Source organism: Triturus cristatus, chromosome 1_2, assembly GCF_964204655.1.
Source record: "Triturus cristatus chromosome 1_2, aTriCri1.1, whole genome shotgun sequence".
In the NCBI taxonomy this organism is placed as follows: domain Eukaryota; kingdom Metazoa; phylum Chordata; class Amphibia; order Caudata; family Salamandridae; genus Triturus; species Triturus cristatus.
In genome coordinates this window covers 841,088,670-841,111,032 of record NC_140580.1, presented here as the reverse complement: position 1 = coordinate 841,111,032, position 22,363 = coordinate 841,088,670, and the positions used below count along the sequence as shown (strand labels likewise).

The following is a 22,363-nucleotide window of genomic DNA, read 5'->3' as shown; positions in this document are numbered from 1 at the left end:
CCCCAAACAGTATTTTTCTTAGTCCTTGCTTGTTTCTGTGATGCCACATTTGTTCATTGACTCCTTGATTTCCCTCCCCGATTGCTGGCCTTCTCCCTTCCCTTGCTCTAGATCCTACGTCCTACCTCCATGCTCTTCCCCTCTTATTTCTGGCTCTCCCATTTTGTATTTCCATATCCTGTAGATATTTTTTTTATGATCCACCTGCCTCCTCCTTTCTGACTTCCTCTATAAATCTTATTTGTTTTAATACATTTTAATAATTTTTATTTGTTTAGCCAAACAAAACCATTATAGTGATTAATAAAGGCTCGATGCACTAACGTAAGGGTCATAGTGCGTTATAGTACAGATGTTTATTAAACATAAAGAGCACAGTCACTGGACAGTGTAATGGACACTCATAAGGCCATGGGTGTTTTGAGGTACAGATCTAAGGAATAGTTTAGAAGGAACCGATATTAGCAGGTTTAGTCGGATTTGGAGATGCGTTCCAGGTTTTTTCAAATTTGTAGTTCCTATTCTTGTTCTCTTGACTGTAGGCATGTAGTTCTCCTATTGAGGTTTTGGTGCACTTCATTCATTCATTTAATAATCTTTATTCGGTCATAACAATGACTATAAAAACACAATTTAAAAATACATTTTATATCCTTTAGTTTTTCAAAGTCGGATTATGGAAACAATTACACTGCAGCAGAAGTTTAAAAATGCCTTCTAAATAATACAAAAGGGTTTATTGCATCACATGGAGAATATGCAAACAAATAGCAGAAGTTATAACTATACATTTATTTATTTTTACGTCGTTTTATATAGCACAAACTTGACCCATAGGTATCAGGTATCAGAGCGCTTTACATAGCACCAGTTGCGTTACATGAGGACACATTCATTTTTGTTAGGCAGGTGGAGATTAAGTGATTTGCCCAGAATCACAGGATGTTCAGCGTCATTGCCAAAACACGAACCCGGTTCCCCAGATTAGAGGTCAACCGCCCTAGATGTTAGGCCAACTCCTCTCCCTGTATATAGTGTGGATTTTAAGGGTCATCAATTTCAACAGAGCTAAAATAGAGATTATTAAGAAGCATACCGCCTCCTCTTTTTTTATTGCAGACAAAATGTAATTAAGAACAGATAAACACAGTGTAGGAGTATTTAAGCATTTAAAAAAGATCAGCCTCTCTTGGTGCGATGTGAATTGCTTGTGCTTTAAAATTGGTTGTAAGAAGAGTCTTCTCAAGCTGCTATATAAAGTGCAAAAAAGCATAAAATGTGCTGTCGTTTGAGGCACAAAATGATTACATGTGCATCCCGGAAGAGATTCAAACCAGGATCCAGAATTGGGGAAAGCAACCAAATAGTGAATTGAATGTAACCTAAGCCTCGTGAGGTAAAACTTGTGGTATGGTTTTTCCGCCCACATTAGATACTGCTCTATCCCAGGCGTTGTGCAAATTGTCAATTAGTTAAGAACTGAAGTCTTCAAGAGAAATATTTCCTTAACTAGGGCCTTAATTTGGGTCCCAACGCGATCTGGAAATTAAAGATTAGTCAGGCCCATGTCATTAAAGCTTATCCTGACCTATGCCAGCCAAGGGATAGAGTATCTATTGTCCAAAAATCAGAAAATTGCTCAGAATGTCTCAAGCCTGCTTGTGGGGTACACCAAATTTTAACCCAGAGTAAATGAGTGGTAATTTTAACTTGATCTTCCAAGTAGCCGTAACCCAATTCGGTGTGGAAGATAAACCTGGGGTCGATTTAGAGATGGCCAGTAATCGGTAGAGGAACTTGTTTTCAAAGCCCTGCATTCTGGCTGGGAATTCATGGGTCCACACGCCAGCTCCATATGTTCCCATGCCCAGACATTTGGATTTATATAACTGGACCATCTCTTTAATAGGCTTATGCCCCAATTTGTTTGCGAACCTAAAAATAGATTCACACACACACTACAACCATTTTCTGTATTCTCTGGTTAGCCATTCTGCCCCATGACAAATTTACTTCTAACAGGATTCCCAGATAATTGAAATGAGAAACCTTGGTGATCGGGTCTTGCCAATTAAAAAGTATTTTGATTTGGTGTTTTTTGGACCCCAGGTTAAAATATATGATTTCTGATGATTTAGTTTTAAAATTACGTTCATCACAAAACTTTTAAAACCATTTTAAAGTTACAGGAGGCCATTTGCTGTTATAGATTAAAACTGCATCATCCGCATATAAAAGAACAGGCTAGACGAAAGGCGATTCCAGGGGTATCGTCACTACATAAACTTAGGACTTGGTCTAAGGAATTGATATAAAATAAAACCAGAAAAGATGCCATTATGCAGCCCTGCCTGACCCTTCTGAACACCTTTTTATAGGTTGTGTACAATCGCCTTGTTGAGTATAGCGGACCATGGTGGTAGTGTCCCAGTGTAACCGTTTCAGGTTCAGCAGTGGTGGGTCCACCCCAGCTGCCTCCATCGGAGACCACAACTTTCCCCTGTCCATCAAATCAAAAGCACAGGAGAGGTCCATTAATGCCATGTGTAATGAACCTCTCCTGGACATATTTTTCCATGATAAGGGATATGTTAAGTGCTTGCTCAATAGTCCCCAAGCCAAGACCAAAGCCGTTTTGCACCTTTGAGAAGAAGGAATTAATTTCTGTGCATGCGTCCAGCTTTTCCAAGATAACCCGTCCCTTTTATTCAGCTTAGTCACAATTGTCCTAGACTCTAAATAAGCTTTCACTTGACATGGCCAAAGTCTTTGCTTTGTCTTAGCAGACCTGACAAATATTTATATGTTGAAGAACACAGCAGCATTCTTGTTTTTTGTACAAGTCTTGACCAGTGAGTCAGGCTCTCAAAATCACTTAATCGCTTTTCACAGAAATAGCCTGAAAATTCAACCGAAAAACGAAATCTTCAGATGCCTGGCTTAATTTAACCAACACAAGATTTTACTAATACAAAGTGCAATGTAAACTTGAAACAGAGGTGTGGGTCAGTGGTATGAGCAGAACAAATCCATAGGTATTTTAATTGTGTGCCTACACCTTTGCATTTTAGGGTTCATATTCACTCTGTTATTCTCCATCATTCAGTATATTCTTGCAGAAGAACCCTGGGTATAGATGGTACAGACTTGCTTGATTGCACATGGGTATGTGGTTTGCCACTTCTGGACAAACCTTGAGCTATTTAAGTTGTGCTGACATGAGCTACTATAAAATACTGATGTTTTACACTGGTACATAAAAAAGGGGTCCTACCTTTTTATTTTAAAACATAAATTCCTTCAAGTATAGATTCCCACTTTCTCTATATTGCACACAATGCTGTTTAGGAATGGAATTTTGAAGCCGTGTGCCTGAAAGACTGGGTTTGAGTAGAGTGAGGAAACTGGGATTTTAATTTGTCTCCAGATTTACAGCTGAAAACTTAAATTAGGGGTATCTCCAACCTTTTCTGTAATAGGAGCTACTTGTATTATGTTCCACAAAAATTATCCTGAGCTGCGGTGTTCTGATAGTGACTACATCCAACAAGATTATAGTAGTGGCCACCATAGAAAATAAAAGCCTGTAAATGTGGAATGCCTTTATATGGATAATACAGAAGTAGCTGCCTTGCCCTTGGCACCAAGGTAATGTTGGTAGTAAGTCACTCAAGGCTGCATGATTTAACACTCAAATGAAAGCTTTAAATATATTTTTGAAGTTCATATATTCCCTAAACATGAGCTTATGAGTTCTGAAAATAAATGCACTTTCATCTCAAAACATGTTTTGGATACTTGTATTAATTCAACCAAGCAAAAGCTTCTTATTTAGTAGGCTGCGATGCACATAGGAAAGCTACTTGCAAGTAGCTGAAAAGCTTCTAGTAGTTCACAAGCTATTAGTTGGAGAGGCCTGATTTAAACACTGTGGTGTATACCCTCAAAGATCTAATAAGTTCACACATAAATGGAAAGCTGCCACAAATTAAGTTCAGCAGAGTAAATCCCAAGTAACATTGTCTTTGAGTGGCCATGGGTAGTGCCTACTGACTATGTAGTTTGGCTGCGTGGTTGCATGAAGGCACTGCAGTCCTTATACCTGTCACATTCTCCACTTACATTGTGGGCAATGGAGGGGAACTGGCACAAAACGAGCTGTGCATAGCAGAATGTAATTCGGTAGCTCCAACACAGATTTGTACATGCATATTGGAAAGTTATTTTAGAAGTTAGAAACCTGAGCACTGTTTGATTTCTTTTAATGCAGGAGCTAGTGGTTTGGGGAGATTATTGGTCACTTCTGGAAGGGTTTTTAAACGTGGTCCAATTTTAATGTACAACACCATTTTTAGGAGCTGAGGTTTTTTTTTTTTAAGCTGCTCGCCCTTTTTTCTTTTTTTTTTTTAAAGAGGAATTGCAAACTTAGTTTTGCCTTACTTTCACATTGTGAATTTAGTTTTGACTATTTTGCACATTTGTTTTTGGCTAGTCATTCTAGGTTGGGGGGCTGGTGAGATGAATTTCTTTGCTCCTTCTTATATCCTAGGAAGTAAAACTATTTTCACGAAAGGCTGGCTTCTGTTTCTTAGCCTGGGAGTGGAGCTCTCATTTTTCCTTGGGATGCCCTCTTGGAAACAGGTGCCCTAGTGGTTAGGGGAATCCTATCGAGCACGGTCAACTCTGCTATATTAAGGTGGCCATGCCACAGGCAGGCATCGGGCTCATCTTAGGCAAGCCCGTCTTCCCCCGGATTGCGTTCAGCGCCAGCCGTGATTCCTGTTTGGAGAGTAAAACCTCTATTAACCTCACTTACGAGAAGAGCTGTTGGCACTGCTAAGTAAGGTGTGTTCCCACTTAGCTAAGATCAATCTATATATTGTTAACATAACTAGCAAAATATTGCTCTGCCCTTCGAGCAGGTTTGCCCTGAAGTGTCCTACTTGTTTTAGTACCGTCGCAGATTTCCTTAGCAGCGTGCTATATATTAATTGCATGTCCCTCGCCAAGTATATTCTGATATCTATGATCTGTTTTCTGAAGGTATGTGAGACATTGTATTTTTACCAAAAATGTGGTTAAAAGATTCTCCCACATATGATATTGCCTCAGCCATGCCCCCTGGGTTTTCTATCCAACATTTAAACCAAGATGCTAAAATAGGGGGTGTGGAAATTTTTCACTCCAACTACTCCTGTGCGACATTTAAAATGGAGGACATTGAGGGGCTGGTTTTTCCATCAAAATAACCGGCAACGTTCTCATTTTCAGGAGCCCTCGTTTATCGCCTGTCTGACTCCCAATAGAAATCATCATGTAAACTAATTAATGTTGCAGTTCAGCTATAACTTTGATATGCTACTTTTACAGTCTTGGGTAATTTTAATTTGCAAATGGACAACATTTATTGTACAACACCTAAATATGCTAAGTTGGTATTTTAAAGGTGGTGGTGTTCCTCTTTTCGTATAGGAACCTACACATAAAGCAGGCCACTCTCTTAATCTCCTATTTTCTAATCTCTCCAAGTTTCAAGTTAGTCCTCTGCAAAGAATGATCCGGACTGATCACCTTTTAGTGTCTTGTGTTGAGGTGGATTTTATGTCGGGGTCGGGTAACACCACACATAGAACATCAAGGGCTTGGCATAAAACAACGGAGCCTCCTTCTATCAGAATGTTTACAAGCCACATTTTCAGCTTTGACTGTTTCGCCAGATACTGATGTAGTCCATTTTAATAGTTGGTTAACCAATGCTCTAGATAAACAGTTTCCATCAAAATACAATTGCCAAAATGGATTATATCAACGGCTCATTGGTTTACATCTTCTTTAAAGGAAGACAAACGCTTTTGCAAACCACTGGAGGGAAAATAGCGTAAAAGCTATAATATTGAAAACAAGCTTATGTCAGTTTTAAGAACTTATTGTAAATCTATACACAAGGAGCAACGTTAATATTTCTCAACGGCTTCCAATACATCACGTGAACTTTCGAAAATCATTCACTCGTTTCTATCTCCAAAGGCTCTAGAAAATAAAGTTACTCCTTAATTGTAATTGTGTAATAATGTGTCCGATTTTGTTTGATCACATACACGTTGTTATTATGAGAACGATTGCAGACCATGTTTAGCAGCTTCCAATGATATATCTGTAGAACAATTAACTAAGGAGTTAATAAATGCAAGTCAGGATCTCCATTAGATCCTTGCCCCCTTGTATTTTGAGATCAGTATTGGAATAACTCATTAATATTATAAGTAATCTTTTGAATAATTCACAAAAAATGGCTATAGTGGCGAAGAGCTGGAAACAAGCGCTACTTCTCCCTTTATCGAAGCATTCCAAAGCAGATACCACCATACTGAACAGTCTTTAAGCCCATTTCACTCTTGCCGGCAATTGCCAAAATGTTTGTTAATAAACAATTGTCCGCCTTTCTGGAATTAAATAACCTTTTACAGGACCAACAATAGTGATTTCTCTTTGGTTCCAATATGAAGTCCACCCTTAAGAGCAATTTGCATCAGGGTACTTCAGCAATGGGGTTCTATTGGACTTATCAACAGCATTCGATACTGGGTCCCACCCAACTCTGCTAGATAGGTTGCAGGAGTTGGGGAATTCAACCACAGGCTTTTGCCTGGTTAAAATCCTACCTGGAAGAAAGAACTCCTGCAGTTCACTCCTTTCAAATCCGCTGCCAAATCGCGTCACTATGGGTCTTCCTCAGAGCTGCTTTAATCCCCACATTATTTAATATCTATTTGAAACCATTAGCCAAACTAGTTGACTCCTGTGGTCTGAAAGTGATCTTTTATGTGGATGAGACCAAACTGCTTCTGTTATGTCAGAAAAACAGTTGTGATGCTTTGACAATCTTTAAACCGTGCCTAAGTGATGTATCAAAGTGGATGGCAATGAATTGTCTCTAACTAAATTCAGAAAAGACGGAAATACAATTTTTGAGGGAACAAAGAGCTCTCCTGAAGTTAATAAGTGGTGGCTTGATGTATTAGGCCTAAGTACCAACACCCTCTTCTCGTGCAAGAAATCAGTTCTTTAAGAAATCTGGGCATCAAATTTGAGTCATTTATTTTTTGCACTCCAGCTTTAAAATTGATCATCGGCCAGTTTCATGAAACTCGTATCACAAAAAAAAGCTTCACCTAGTTCTGGATAATACACAGAAGACCATTCTCCACTCTGTAGTCACATGGAGGTTGAACTACGCCAACATCCTATGTTTGGGACTTCCAGCGTCTTTGATTTATAGACTTCAGATTATTCAAAATGCTGCAGCTAGACTGATATTGAGAATTCAATCTGTTACCTTTCACTTAAAACAGCTGCACCGGTGCCTTAATGTTTTGAATTCAAGGCATTAGTTCTTGCTTATAGAGGTTTCCATCAAATGGGCACAGTTTGTTAGGAACGGGCGCCAGCCCTGCCATCAATTTAGGTCATCTAACAATCATCTGGTACTACAGGCCCCAAAAAATTCGTAAAGTCCGAAAGGGTGGCAGATCTTTTACTTTTCTCGCATCAAAGCATTGGAATAATCTTCCTTTAGCCTTGCAGAAGGTTCCTACAATATCTGTGTTCAGAAAGAAGTTAAAAAAACTTTGTTTTCAATTAAGCGTCTTACTTAATTCTGCAGCCAGGTTACGAACTATGCTGAATGCCAGGAAGGTTCTCGAAAGCAGCTGTGTGCTTTACAAGTGGTTTATTATTATTAATAATATTGTTAATGAAAAATGTATTTGGATTTTGGAGGCCCTACAAGGAGTAGCAGACTATCTACACAACCTACTCAAGCAACTGAAATTCTCAGCGATTTGTATAACATTCAAAAACATTTATTCTGCTGCATCACGACTACATGGCACACACATTACATTACTCCCAGAGCATGCCTCAAAGTACAGCAAAGAAACAAATATAGCATTACTCAGCCTTAACACACAGGTTTCATTGTGGCTTGACAATAAACAGGAAACGCTGCAAAGAACCATCACTAGTCCATGGAAAAGACAAACTCCACACACACTATGTAAAGTCCATCTTCTGCAGATGTGATCTTCACTGAGCCTACTTGGAATATATCTCACGTAGAATTTATTTCCTAAAAATGGAACCAGTATTCGATGAAACCATGTAAAACCACAGAACCTTCCTGTTGCAGTTCTACAGCATGTAATACCGTGTCCTTGCACGGTCAGTGGTCACGGAGTATCCAGGTCCGTACTGATGTCTACCCGTAGTATCGGAGCCAGCTATACTAATGCACTCCAATTGGATAACCAAGGTTTTCACTTTGGACATCGCTTGTCTAGGGATTGTCGAAGGTGTGCAGTCAAGGTTGCTCTCTAGCTCGTGGTAGGAGTTGGACACTTCGCTTCATACAGTAAAATAACCATGTTGATATCCAGTCGGTGCTGTAACTTCATATAAGAATAGGCTCTTCATTTAAAAGCATAAATAAAATGAAATATTAGCATATTGGCCATGTCCTAAACGGAGAGAGGGTTGTTTCTGATAAATTTCTGACCCGTTTAAGAGGGTAACGCCATCTTTCACGCAGTGGCAACTAAAGTATAAGCTTGATGAACCTGTGCCGCTGCATTACACCCAATTATTAAGGTATCCCATATTAAAGTAGGCAGCCATAAGGGAAAACTGCCTTTGATCAACTCTATCACTCAAGTCCACCAATGGGGACATCTTTAAACTTTACACTCGTCTTGAAATCCACACCCTGTTTCCGTGCCCCCCCTCACCCCCCCCCCCCCAAAAATAAGTGTAACTTAGAAAAACAAAATCACTCTTCACAGAGGGTGAGGCATTTTGGCAAGATGTGCGTAAACGTTCTTTGTGTCTGAGAAGCAGGCTACATATGTTCCATAAGGATAGCCCTAACCCATGTGTTCCGCTTCACCGCAACATCAGCATGTCCAGCGCCTAAATAAGCAGGCTTCTACTCTGCCTGGCGTTCTGCTGTCTGCTGGCTCCCATCTCCCCAACCCTTCTTTGAGGCCAGCGTCCTCGCCCTGGTGTGGAGTTGAGAGGAAACACACAAGTGTCCTCCAGCACGCCCACACGCTCTCCCTCTTTCTCTATTTAACAAAAAAGTTAAGTTGCACCCGGTGCAGAAGACTATCTGCAGAGGCTCCTCTGTAAACTAGAATACTGTGCTTCCACACAAAAAATACACCGACAAACCTTCTACAGCATCTCCCACAGTACCAAGGCCACCTGAATTGCTGTGTCTGCGGACACTCCACACACAAGACTCAACACGGAGATCCTCCCCAGTGACCTAATTTTGTCTCCCTCTTTACAGGGCTTTGAACTTTGGTGGAATTGGAGTTGTCATGGGCCACGAGCTGACACACGCATTTGATGATCAAGGTATGTAAAGTGGTTTGTGTGACCGGACGAGGTGGAGAAAAGTGTAGGGAGTCACAAGGGTATCATCCAATGGAATGTTTCTGGAAATTGTGATATATATTTGGTATGGTCTCTAAGCGACAATTGACATTTAGGACTGTAGAGCTTAAATATACTCTTCAATGCATATGCAGGAAAACTATGGAGGGTAATTTTTCATGTCGGTCACCAGCTGTATCAGCAAGCAGTGGGTAACCGATGACACTGGAGGAGGTAGAATTACAGAGGAGATCATTACCTTAGTGTCTTTGTTGGTGCAGGCTTTGGGAAAGTGGGTTGATATATAATGTATGGTCTTATGTGAATAATCCCGTTAATTTATCCTACCCACCCATGTGCACACATTGGGTACAATTAAATAAATCAAAAACACTGAGATTGAGCCATTTAAGGAGTTAGTTTATAAATTGGCAGGTTAGGTGGGCCAGAGGGTCCTTAACTGAAGTCATTATCTCTGCATTTGCTACTCCCTTCCTGCTTCCATGTTTTTTCCACATATTGCCAAACATTTTGCATTGTTCTGATAGGAAATCAATCCATTCGAGCTCTGCGTTAGTTAGGTCTTCAGTTTCCATCAGATTAGGAAAGTTTCCTCAATTTAAAAAGTGATGGACTTCAATCAAAGCTTTCGCAATTTCAGTGTCCTCAACAGCTTGACTTTAACATTCGCTTGGCAGGAGCCTCGTCCCTGGAGTACACTATCTAAGTATGACATTTCCTTTGATTGGTGTGAACTAGCGCTCCTGAGGAATTCGGGTATTTCTGCATCACTTGTGGGTTCTGTAGTCTGGGAGTAATTGCACAAGACTGAGTTGATGAATGCATGCTGAAGAGTGGCTGTGCATGTTTGAGACTATTCTGAGGGTTTGTTTTTTACTTTTTAGAATTTGAGGTCCAAGAGAGCACAATGTGAAGCACTGTGGCTCCAGCCCCAACTTCCAATGAAGATTGGGCAGATGGAGAATTAAGTCTTCTGGAAGTTTGCATACGGAAGGGTTCCTTTAGGAGTCTAGACAGAACCCTAGTGAGTACAGTGGTTGGGCAGGCTATATCTGTGATACGAGGCACGTTTTGGCACATTGCCCTCCGCCACACTGGTCCAGGTCTCTGTACGCTCAGCCAAGACTGGTGATGGAGGAGAACTGACGAGAGACTGGCTTGTTTGGCTCCTATGGAAAGAGTATGTGGGGGACCAACCTAAACTGGTCTGAATTGGTTTGGTGGAGGTATACACATTCTTTGTCACAATGATTGGGGTACCTCATACCTCATTGGATTTAGCACTCAGCTAGACTCTAAATTGTATTTCTCCAGAAAATGGTGAGGAGCACAGTTTGAGGTTTGTGTTCCCTGCCTGGTTCCTGGCAGACCCTTTGGGAGAGGTGTAGTCTGTGCACCCGTTGGCTTGACATTTATGCATCATGCACTTATTAGTCTGCTCACAGGAATAGGTGAGAGCACGCCCTAGAATCTGAGTGGTGTGTGGATCTACCCAGTCCTGGTGTGTGGCACCAATATGGATATTTATTTCGTGAGAACAAGAGGGCTTTATGTGCATTCATAAGTGTTCTCTGTGAGTGATGGTTTATTGCACCAATCATGTTAAATGACCATGGACTGTTAGTGATCACATTTTCTAGTCTGGCATTTCCATAAGGTGAGGTTAGATCGCTGCATTAGGAAGCTGCTTAATGGTGGTGCAGAATTAGCTTAAGTTTTTTAAAAACGTTTTTCCAGTGTATGTTTAGTTCTTCAGCTAAACAAATAGTATTTTCACTTAAGCGCTAAACAAATCATTGCATAAAACATGCATACCATATGCTAGTGACCAATACTTCTGTCCATTGAGCCTCTCTCTGTATTAGGGATAAATTAAAGTTTGGCCAGCGTCACCTATTTTGGAGTCGTAATACCATGTCTTTTTATGTATTACGGCTCCTTGGACCCTAGAACAAGGCAGAGGCACTTGTGTACACAAAGGGGTGAAATCTCAACATACCCTTATGGCCAATCTATTGGATTATCAGAGGGTCCCTCTCACTTTTTAAAGCAATATCCAAGATTGTTCTTCTGTTCGGTGAACCAATGCTGGACATTTGTAATGCAGTTTATGTTTAGGAGGTTTAGGAGTAGGCCAACAAAAAGGAATGATGTCAATTTCACTTAACAAGTCGTCATCAGGTATGCTGAAAGTTATTTCAGGAGTGGGTGTTCTGTGGACAGAGGATGAAGTGCAACCAATAAAGTTCTGGAAGTCACACTGGCGAGGAGGGGGAGTTTCATTCGATTTTCAGATACATTTGGCACTAGGAGGGCATTATGGATCCTAAATTGGTTATCTAGTCTGTTTTCTGTCTCTTACTATACTTATTAGCTAACGGGAATATGCATCCACATTGTTTGCTGTTATGGTTGTTCCGTGTGTGGTTGTCTGCCTTTTGGGCATCTTGACCTATACCATGAAACTTGGTTTTGAAATGCTCCTCTGTTGTGGGTGTTCTGCTGCAGGTCGAGAGTATGATAAAGATGGGAACCTCCGTCCCTGGTGGAAGAATTCATCAGTGGAGGCATTCAAGAAGCAAACGGAGTGCATGACAAAGCAGTACAGCAACTACAAAGTTAATGGCGAAGCAGTGAATGGCAAGCACACCCTAGGGGAGAACATCGCTGACAACGGAGGACTTAAAGCTGCATACAGGGTAAGAACGGGTGACTGTGGCAGAGCTGTGCAGTCAAGAAGCGCACATAAAGAATTGTAGATTATCAAGCATATGTGTAATTTTACTAAATTAACTCGAAAGTGCATGCCACCAGTTTCAATTTGAAAGCCATTACTGGGGTGTCAGAGACCCCACATCCCCAGAATGAGGTGAATTTACAAATGAGAGAGCTTGAAATATGTATAGGAGGAGAGGACGCCAAACTTACAATAAGGCCGAACAAGGAGAGAAAAGATTCTAAAGATTGCAACCCTGACCAGGGCCTTCCAGGCGTATGTGTTTGGTCACACGTGGAGGGACATTGCACCAAATGGTTGACTCAACAACAATAAAAAGAGCTAAGGGACTAAAGACCATTCTGGTTCCAGCCACTAGATAGGGGAATAATGCAGAGTGTGAATCCAGATTATTATTCAAGGTGGAAAAATACGACTGGTAAATAAACAATTTGCTCTTTAACTACCTCTTTCCTGCATTTAGCTCATACGTTGCAGAGCACATTCCTCTGTAGAGGTTTTGTTAGCAACTATACATCTGATGGCTCCTCTTGGAGTAGGGATAACATTTGTTGCTGCCCTTGGGGGTGTAAGTGTTGATGCACCTACATTAGATGTTGTCCTGACTGCCTTTCAAAGACATACAATAGGTGAAACACTTTCTGCCGGAGTTCTGGTCTCACAAAACATTTTGGGAGTTTTGGGCAGGTGATCACTTGTCTGCTGCAGAGCTGTCACTGATGAAACAGCCATCGTCTGGGCATCCCCCTCTAACACCCCCCCCTCTCACCGCACCCCATGGCAAACCAATGCAGTAATCCGTTGGGTTGAAATGACTTTAACCACAATTGTGTAGGTGGCTATTTAAATAGTAGATGGCTATACCTTTATGCCTTCATGTGTATCCGTGATGCCCTTGTGGGATCACTTGTTTGCTCTGCCACAATTCCATTACACAAGACGAAATTGGCTCAAACCACACTACATCGGATCAAACCTGAAGTGCACCAAAGTATGGAGAGACAAAACTCCAACTTGCAGGGACATCTGAACATGATGAAGGGTCACAGTTCAGCATACTGAAATAAAGAAAACAGCAGAGACCACGTTCACCTGCTCTTCGCAATGTGGCAAACACACTGATCTAGCCTCCTTTACCGACGGCTTTGGATACGCTGTAGGCTAGCCCCGTAATCCCATGTCACGGATTGCACCAAGGCCAGAATTTCCAGTGGGGATATGGTTGTGAAACTCTTGTTCAATATGGACTAGTGCATCAATCGGATGTAAGCATTGCTGTTTTCCACTACTTTTCTCACACCAAAGGCAGAGCAACAAATCTTTCCCAGCCGTTAAATTTGATGTGGACACTGGAGCCAACTCTTTGGAGTTAGATTTAGGAGTGTTGAGCTTCAGATGTTTAAACAATCATGCTGGCATATCATGTTAAAATACATTATGTGACAAGCCAGGTACATGAGAGGGGCCTAAGCGGCAGTGGAAAGGGAGCAGAGTGTGGATTAGTAGGAGTACTGAGAGAAAACAACATTTTGTAAAAGAAATATTTTTTATGACTTTCAAAACAGAGAAAGTATGTGTGCGTTTTTGTCTGTGTATGTTAAAGTTCCTGGTGAAATCCGACTGACACCTCACCATACCAGACTGACAGCCCCTGCACCCAACTACTTAGCAGAAAATACATAAATTACTGGGGTGCAACACGCCAAACACCCCTCCCTGAAGCTACGCCCCTGACAATCAAGCAATCTGAGGGACAGCATACTTAAACTCTAGTAGCAGCGTTGTGAGCAGCACAGCTGTGTGGGGGGACTGGGAAGGGGGCTAAACGGTTGCTCTCACTCCCAGTGAATGACAGAGTAGGCAGCTGATAATATGGATCAAAACGATGCAGGAAAAGTATCCTGAGAGCCAGAGAGAAACTAGCAACGACCATTACAGCAGCTGTATTTCTACCTACAAACATAAAAAAATTCTAGACCCTGCAGGAGATTTCTCCGTCTTAAGTGTTAGCAGCTCTCATACAGAGAGCATGAAAAGATACCCCACTCTGCAGCCAAGTGTACCTATAAATACAAAAAATAAATGTAATTCTAATCTTCAACTGAGCAGAATGCGCGAGCCCAAGGGGAGAATTCAGCTACATGTGAAAATATGCAGCCTAAATTTAAAGGCACAACCCGTATCCTCCAGTTGAGCCGCGTTTCGATGGTCCAGACCTCACTGCTATGCATTTTAATCAAATGGTTGATTGCTTGAAGTGCCCTTGCAAAATGTGATGCAGTCCCAATAAAGTTCAATTTAATATTAAAAGTTGGAGCATTTCCCTGACCAAGTTCCATATTAAAACCGTGAAGTTCACACCTAGCCTGACTAGTCCATATTCTGGTCGGGACTTGCAGCGAATTCTGGAGACTGAAAACGAAGTTGATAGAACTATAACAAGTTTTAGCATCCTAAAATATTGACCAATCACGCGGACAAACTGATATAACATATCATGCAAACGTCACACCACACATTAATTAATATAGGTCTAATCTAGTGTGACTACTTCAAAGCATTTTGTTTATTACCTCTGTTACACAGACCTATATAATGGGAAACCTTGCAAAGAAAACTTACTTCTGATCGGAAACCATGGAAACAAAGTGCTAGCATAAAAAAATACATAAAATTAAAAGGTGTGAAGCGTTTAAAGAACCTATTTAAAAAGAAACCTCTGGTTCCTCCAGCAGGTTCTTAACCTTTCGACTTCTGTCTAATCTCACTCACTACATAACTACTGGAAGTTGGGGACCAAATTGTTAAATGTTTTATTTCATTCACAAAAATATGAAAAATTAAATTTGAATGAAGTCAGACCTTTTCAAAATGTGTTTTCATTTTTAAAACTCAAATCGATATGCTTAACTTTAGGATATCGCGGTCATTTTTCTCCTTCTGATGTAGACTCGTTCTTGACACCAGTCAAAGAGACCTTGAACCTACTGGGTCTCATGCTAGTCTTTGCCATTCACGTGGCTTGTCTCCTTAATGGACAGTACTGCTCCCTCCTTTTCCAAGCAGATCCCAGCAAGGAGGTCAGCCTACAGCAAATGTCATGTTCGAGGCATATGAGCTGCAGATTATACACCTTTGCATAGATCGCCATCTGGTGTTGGGCCCGGATGTTTGCAGTTTGTTTTTCTTCTTGGACAGTCTTTGGAAGTCACGAGTTCGGTGACTCCTCCTTCGGTCCGTACTGTGCATGGGCTTCGGCTCCATCCTCAGATTGTTTTTTTCCGCCATCGGGCTCTGATGTAATACTTCGTGCTCCGGCTTCGAACTGTTCCAGTTCGACCTTCGACGAAAAATCCTCGTCCATCGAGATTCTTTAGACTGAATCGACTTCTTCATCTCTCTCTTCGGCACTTCCTCGATTCCAGGCAGCGGCTTTCGGGCCTACCTCGACTCCGGTCTCGGCCGATGGAAAGGACTCCCTTCAAGAAGTGCCCAAAATGTGGGTCAAAATTTCCCCACACCGATCTCCATCAGGTGTGCAACCTCTGCCTCTCTCCCGAACACGAGGCCCGAGACTGCCCCGCCTGCAAGTCTTTTCGATCGAAAAAGACTATTCGGGATCGACGAGCTTGACGCACCATGGCGCACTCATCGACCTCGGCTCCACCTGACATCTTCGGAGAAGACACCGGAGCGTCGGGACAGCTGCACACCGAGCGGGAGAAAGATGTCGTCAGCGCTTCCGAGGCCGACAACTCCGACGTGGAGGAGATCACACCGGCGCAGAGGGTCGTGAGTACTCTACCCCCTCCCACCCCCGCGCCCATTCCGAAAGAGACTCCGGTTACCCCTTCGCCTCCGGGCCTAGGGAAAACCAAGCATACTGCTTCCATCACCCCACCTTCGGGCCCGGTGAAAAAGCATTACAAGTCTCCTGGCGGCTCGGGCTCGAGCCAGCCTCCTAGTGGCGCCGACAAACATTCTTCGGCGCCGAGGAAAACAAGTTCCGTTCCGAAGCCATCGGTGTCGAAACCTGGCCTCTCGGTGCCGACCAAACACAAATCCCTCGGCACCGACGCTTCCGTGTCGAAGCCTGCCTCGGCGCCGACCAAAAGATCTGACACCCCGAGAAAGCACGGCGCGGCTAAACCGACGAAGCCTTCGGTTCCGAAAACATCGGCACCGAGGGAGGAATCGGTGCCGGAGGAGCTTTTCACGCCGGATCCTCTTCAAAAGACTTTAACTAAGGATCCCAGGACTGGACATTCAACTTTGTCTTCCAAGAAAAGACTTTTGGACAAGCCAACTTCTCCTCCACCACCAAAACGGAAGGACTCTGCCACATCCCCCTTCAGAGTATCCTCTCCACCGCCTCCAACTCCTCCTCTTCCTCCTCCACCTCCACCTCCTCCCCCTCCATCTCCGCCCCCACCTTCTCCGCCCCCACCTTCTCCGCCCCCACCTTCTCCGCCCCCACCTTCTCCGCCCCCACCTTCTCCACCCTTGCCTCATCGGTCCCCAACACAGTCTCCGGACCCTGATGACCACGGAGATCCATTCTATGATCCCACAGATGTCCCGCAGGACCCCACTCCTCCGGGAACACTTGACCCATGGGAGGATTATCACAATCCCGATGTCCCAGATGTGCCTCAGGATGATCTCTATCAATCCAGGCTGTCTCCACCAGAGGACTCCCTGGGGTTCCACCACCTCTTACAACGGGCGGCACATTACCATGGGGTGGAATTACACAGTGATCCAGTTGAGGAAGACTTCCTACTTGACACATTTGACATAGCAGATAAATCCACCGCTATATTACCCATGCTTAAAGGGGTGACCAAGCATGCCACAGAGGTTTTCAAAGACCCCGTTAGAGCTAGGGTTTTAAACCCCAGAATAGAAAAGAAGTACAAGGCAGCCCCCACGGATCCTGTCTATATTAAAGGACCTGCGCCCCTAGACACACTAGTGGTTTCCACAGCTAGGAAGCGCTCCAACTCTCAGTCATCTGGTGAGGCTCCACCACCCGATAAGGAGTCCAAGCTTTTAGATGCGTCAGGCAAACGCACTGCCTCGCAGGCTGCCAATATGTGGCGCATCGCGAACACGCAGGCGCTGCTAGCAAGGTACGATAGAGCACACTATGATGAGCTGGAAGCTCTCATGCAGCATCTCCCGGAGAAATATAAGAATAAAGCTCATGAGCTAATACAAGAGGGAAAGATTATTACCAACACCTCTATTAAATGTGCACTTGACGCAGCAGACACGGCGTCCAGGGCCATAAACACCAGTGTCCTGCTTCGCCGTCACGCCTGGCTCAGAATTTCAGGCTTTAAACCAGAGGTCCAAGCATCTATCTTAAACCACCCTTTTGACCAACAACACTTATTTGGCCCAAAAGTAGACGAAGCCCTGGAAAAAATGAAGAAGGCTACAGACACGGCGAAGTCTATGGGAGCCCTGCAATCACAAACCCCTAGACGTTCCTTTCGCCGTTCCTCCTTTCGAGGCTCTGGCAGAGGTTACTCTTCCAATAGCGCCTCCACTTCCTACAAGTCCCCTCCTCAAAATACCTTCTCAAAGGACCACCAAAGAGGTGGATATAGAGGAAACAATAATAAAGGCAAGGGCAAAACCAACACCGCCCGTTCTGCCACACCGCCCACACAATGACTTTCCCCCGCTCCCCCCAGACCATTCCACTCCGGTCGGGGGCAGACTACAAGACTTCCTTCAAACCTGGGAGGCCATAACATCAGACAAATGGGTAACCCAAATTATTCGATCAGGGTACTGTCTCGAACTAACTTCTACCCCCCCCCAAATATTCCACCCAGACACCGTGCGATGTCACAAGAACATACCACTGAAACAAGAGGTACTCTCCCTCCTGCAAAAACACGCAATAGAGCAGGTACCCGTCGATCAGCAAAATCTAGGGGGCTACTCTCTGTACTTTCTCATACCGAAGAAAGACGAGACCCTACGGCCCATTCTAGACCTCCGGCCTCTAAATGCATACATACATTCAGACCATTTTCATATGGTAACTCTTCAGCAAGTTCTCCCACTCCTCCGTCAGGGCGACTTTCTCACTACACTGGACCTGAAAGACACATACTTTCATATCCCAATACACCCTGCTCACAGAAAGTACCTCCACTTTGTGGTAGACGGCCAACATTATCAGTTCAAGGTTCTCCCCTTCGGGGTCACAACCGCACCACGGGTGTTTACCAAATGCCTGGCAGTAGTGGCAGCACACCTCCGAAGACAAAACATTCACGTCTTCCCCTACCTGGACGACTGGCTCATAAAAGCCGCGTCCTACCACCAGTGTGTACAAAATACAAACACTACCATACAACTACTCCACCAGCTAGGCTTTACGGTGAATCACCAAAAGTCCCACTTGATACCGTCTCACACAAAGCAATACCTCGGTGCCACTATAGACACCTCAAAAGCTATAGCCTATCCCAACTCAGCCAGGATCGCAAGCATGCAAGCCCTGCGCCAAAAGTTCCTTCTTCAGCACTCTCTCCCAGCAAGAGTGTTCATGAAACTAATAGGGATGATGGCGTCTTGCATTTTCATAGTGCCTCATGCAAGACTTCACATGCGTCCACTCCAAGAGTGCCTAGCACGCCAGTGGAACCAGGCCCAGGGTCAGCTGACGGATCTGGTGTTGGTGGACGGCCGCACTCCTCGATCTCTGCAGTGGTGGAACACCACAAACCTTTCCAAAGGGCGACCGTTCCTGGACCCGGTTACTCAGGTGATTCTAACAACGGACGCATCGCTCTCCGGCTGGCGAGCGCATCTATTACACCTCACAGTGCAAGGTCTATGGACGCCACAACAGAGGTTACTCCACATCAACCATCTGGAGTTATTGGCGATCTTTCTAGCCCTGAAATCGTTTCAGAAACAAATTTCAGCCAAAGCAGTCCTAATTCGCACAGACAATATGACTGCAATGTATTATATTTAAAAACAGGGGGGGACACACTCTCCCCAGCTCTCCCGCTTAGCACAGAGCATATGGAGATGGGCAATTCCACAAAAAATCTTTCTCCTGGCACAACACGTCCCAGGCATACAAAACACCATGGCAGATCTGCTCAGCAGACAAACGCAGCAAATGCACAAATGGGAACTGCATCCACAAGTTCTTCACCCATTCTTCCACAAGTGGGGGCTTCCTCAGATAGACCTCTTCGCCACCCACGAAAACAAAAAATGCCCAAGCTTCACCGCCAGATACCCACACCCATTGTCCAAAGGCAATGCGATATGGATGAAATGGTCAGGCAAATTTGAATACGCCTTTCCACCTCTCCCGCTAATTCCATTAGTGGTAAGGAAGCTACAACAGCACTCCCTCAGACTCATTCTGGTAGCTCCAACATGGGCCAGGCAGCCGTGGTACACCACACTACTACAGCTATCGGTGGTACCACATCAAAAACTGCACCTGTCCCCATGCCTCCTAACCCAGAACCATGGAGAAATCAGGCACCCGGACCCAGCTCAGCTCAACCTTGCGATCTGGCTCCTGAAATCTTAGAATTTGGATACCTTAATCTTCCCCCTGATTGCATGAACATTATCAAGGAAGCCAGACGTCCTACCACTCGAGCATGCTATGCCGCAAAGTGGAAGAGATTTGTTGTTTACTGCCGTAACAATACAATCAACCCTTTAGATGTATCCATACAGCACATCATATGCTATCTGCTCCATCTTCAAAGGTGTAACCTGGCATATTCATCCATACGTCTACATCTAGCAGCAATTGCTGCTTACCTACAAAACAGACCGCATTTATCACTCTTCAGAGTGCCTGCTATTAAAGCCTTTATGGAAGGCCTTAAACGAGTAATTCCACCCAGGGCACCACCTTCCCCTGTATGGAATCTAAACGTAGTTCTTACAAGGCTAATGGGTCCGCCTTTCGAACCAATGCATAAATGTGAGCTACAGTTCCTCACTTGGAAAACAGCTTTCCTCGTAGCTATCACTTCCCTTAGAAGGGTTAGTGAAATACAAGCGTTCACTATACAAGAACCCTTTTTACAGATACATCACAGCAAGGTGATACTTCGCACAAATCCAAAATTTCTGCCCAAGGTCATTTCCCCCTTCCATCTTAATCAATCGGTGGAATTACCTTTTTTTCTCGCAACCTCAATCTGTTGCGGAAAGGGCTCTACATACACTTGATGTTAAAAGGGCTTTACTGTACTACATACAAAGAACGCAACCTTTCAGAAAGACTAAACAATTGTTTGTCTCCTTCTCTCCACCGCATAAAGGCAACCCCATCTCTAAATCAGGGATAGCTAGGTGGATTGTAAAGTGCATACAAATTTGCTATCACAAAGCAAAAAGAACATTATCTGTTCCACCTAAAGCCCACTCTACAAGAAAGATAGGGGCTTCTATGGCTTTTCTAGGGAACATACCCTTAGATGACATCTGCAAAGCAGCCACATGGTCAACACCGCACACCTTCACAAAACATTACTGTGTAGACGTGCACTCCAAACAACAAGCTAGTGTGGGCCAGGCTGTACTAAAGACACTATTTCAAACCACTGCAACGGATACCGGTGGTCGCCACTAGGGCTGGGTACTGCTATATAATCTATGCAAAGGTGTATAATCTGCAGCTCATATGCCTCGAACGGAATATGCTACTTACCAGTATTCATCTGTTCTTGGCATGTAGAGCTGCAGATCTATACACACCCACCCGCCTCCCCGGCTACCTTTATCCGTTCCAGTCCATCTTATTTAGATACAACACACATGGGTTTCTTACTATTATCACTACGCTCCAACTTTTCCCTGCTGGCGAAAAACAATCTGAGGATGGAGCCGAAGCCCATGCGCAGTACGGACCGAAGGAGGAGTCACCGAACTCGTGACTTCCAAAGACTGTCCAAGAAGAAAAACAAACTGCAAACATCCGGGCCCAACACCAGATGGCGATCTATGCAAAGGTGTATAGATCTGCAGCTCTACATGCCAAGAACACATGCATACTGGTAAGTAGCATATTCCTTCTCAGGTAAAGATCTTATTGACACTGGTGTATAGAGTCTCTGCGAAGTCCAGCTGAAGTAAAGGACATCAGGGGACCAGTAATTATTCCTCTTTGGGGGATCTGAGGGGAAGCCAAATCCAATCCAAGAGTTAGATTCTTCAAAGTTTGAAATCTTCTGTTTCAGTGTCAGTAAACTCAGAGCGCTGTATCAAAGAAAAGACCAGCAGAAGACTAAAAGAGAACCCATCCAATGCAGTGAGCAGAATATACATTTTCTCACAATATACAATGAATATAGAGAATGCAAGAAGGTTGTGTGAGCAAGTCCAGCAATAACCCCCTGGAGGTGCAATTAAAGTATTATTTTCTGCTTAGTTGCGCTCGCCAAAAGACCTTACGTTGCTCTTTGAGTCTTCACCCAAGGAAAGAGACTGACTGCAAAAAAAGATTAAAGCTGATGGTAGGAGGAGCAGATGCGACTTCCCTAAAGAAATGAGGTTCAGAGGGCAAATCAGCAGATACAGACTTGAAATGTAGGGTGGGGAAGATATTGGTAATGCCTCCTAATGGCTGGAGGAAGGGGATTAAATGTCAGACCATGGAATTGACAGTTAGCGCTGTATAGTGAAGGATGGAGTCTGCATAACTTTGGTACTGCGAGATTCTGTAATGCACAGTGAACATTTACTCAGGGCCTGATTTAGACTCTGCAGACCAGTTACTCCATCACTACAGTGACAGATGGCCTGTCCTCCGAAATATAAATCCCATAGTAGAAAATGGGATTTATATTTTGGCGGACGGGATATTCGTCACCATTGTGACAGAGGAACCCATCCACCGAGATCTAAATCCGGCCCTTAGCTTGTACTTGCGTGCATAATATTGTTTATGCAATAGTGACCTGGCAAGTAGTTGCTGACTATATTCACATTCTCCCCACCACCCCCTTGTATCAAGAACTGAGTGGACAAAGCCCTGAAGTTGTAGGCTTTAACCATATTTGAGACCATATAAAACAAGGTTGAGTAAGAGTAGATTAGTGTATTTACTTTTTTCTCGCATTTGGCATCTGGGCAGTTGGTTTAGGAATTGTTCCTGGGAGATTTTGA

At 43.6% G+C, this 22,363-nt stretch overlaps 1 protein-coding gene across 3 annotated transcripts in view; it reads left to right on the top strand.

The window, feature by feature from the left end:
• The window catches only part of ECE1 (endothelin converting enzyme 1), a 398,159-nt gene that overhangs the window by 358,308 nt on the left and 17,488 nt on the right, over window positions 1-22,363 (top strand). For all 3 annotated transcript variants that reach the window (XM_085608988.1, XM_085608989.1, XM_085608987.1), the window contains 2 exons: window positions 9,347-9,414; window positions 11,962-12,152. In XM_085608988.1, coding sequence (XP_085465114.1) covers window positions 9,347-9,414; window positions 11,962-12,152 — 259 coding nt within the window. The remainder of the gene's footprint in view (window positions 1-9,346; window positions 9,415-11,961; window positions 12,153-22,363) is intronic.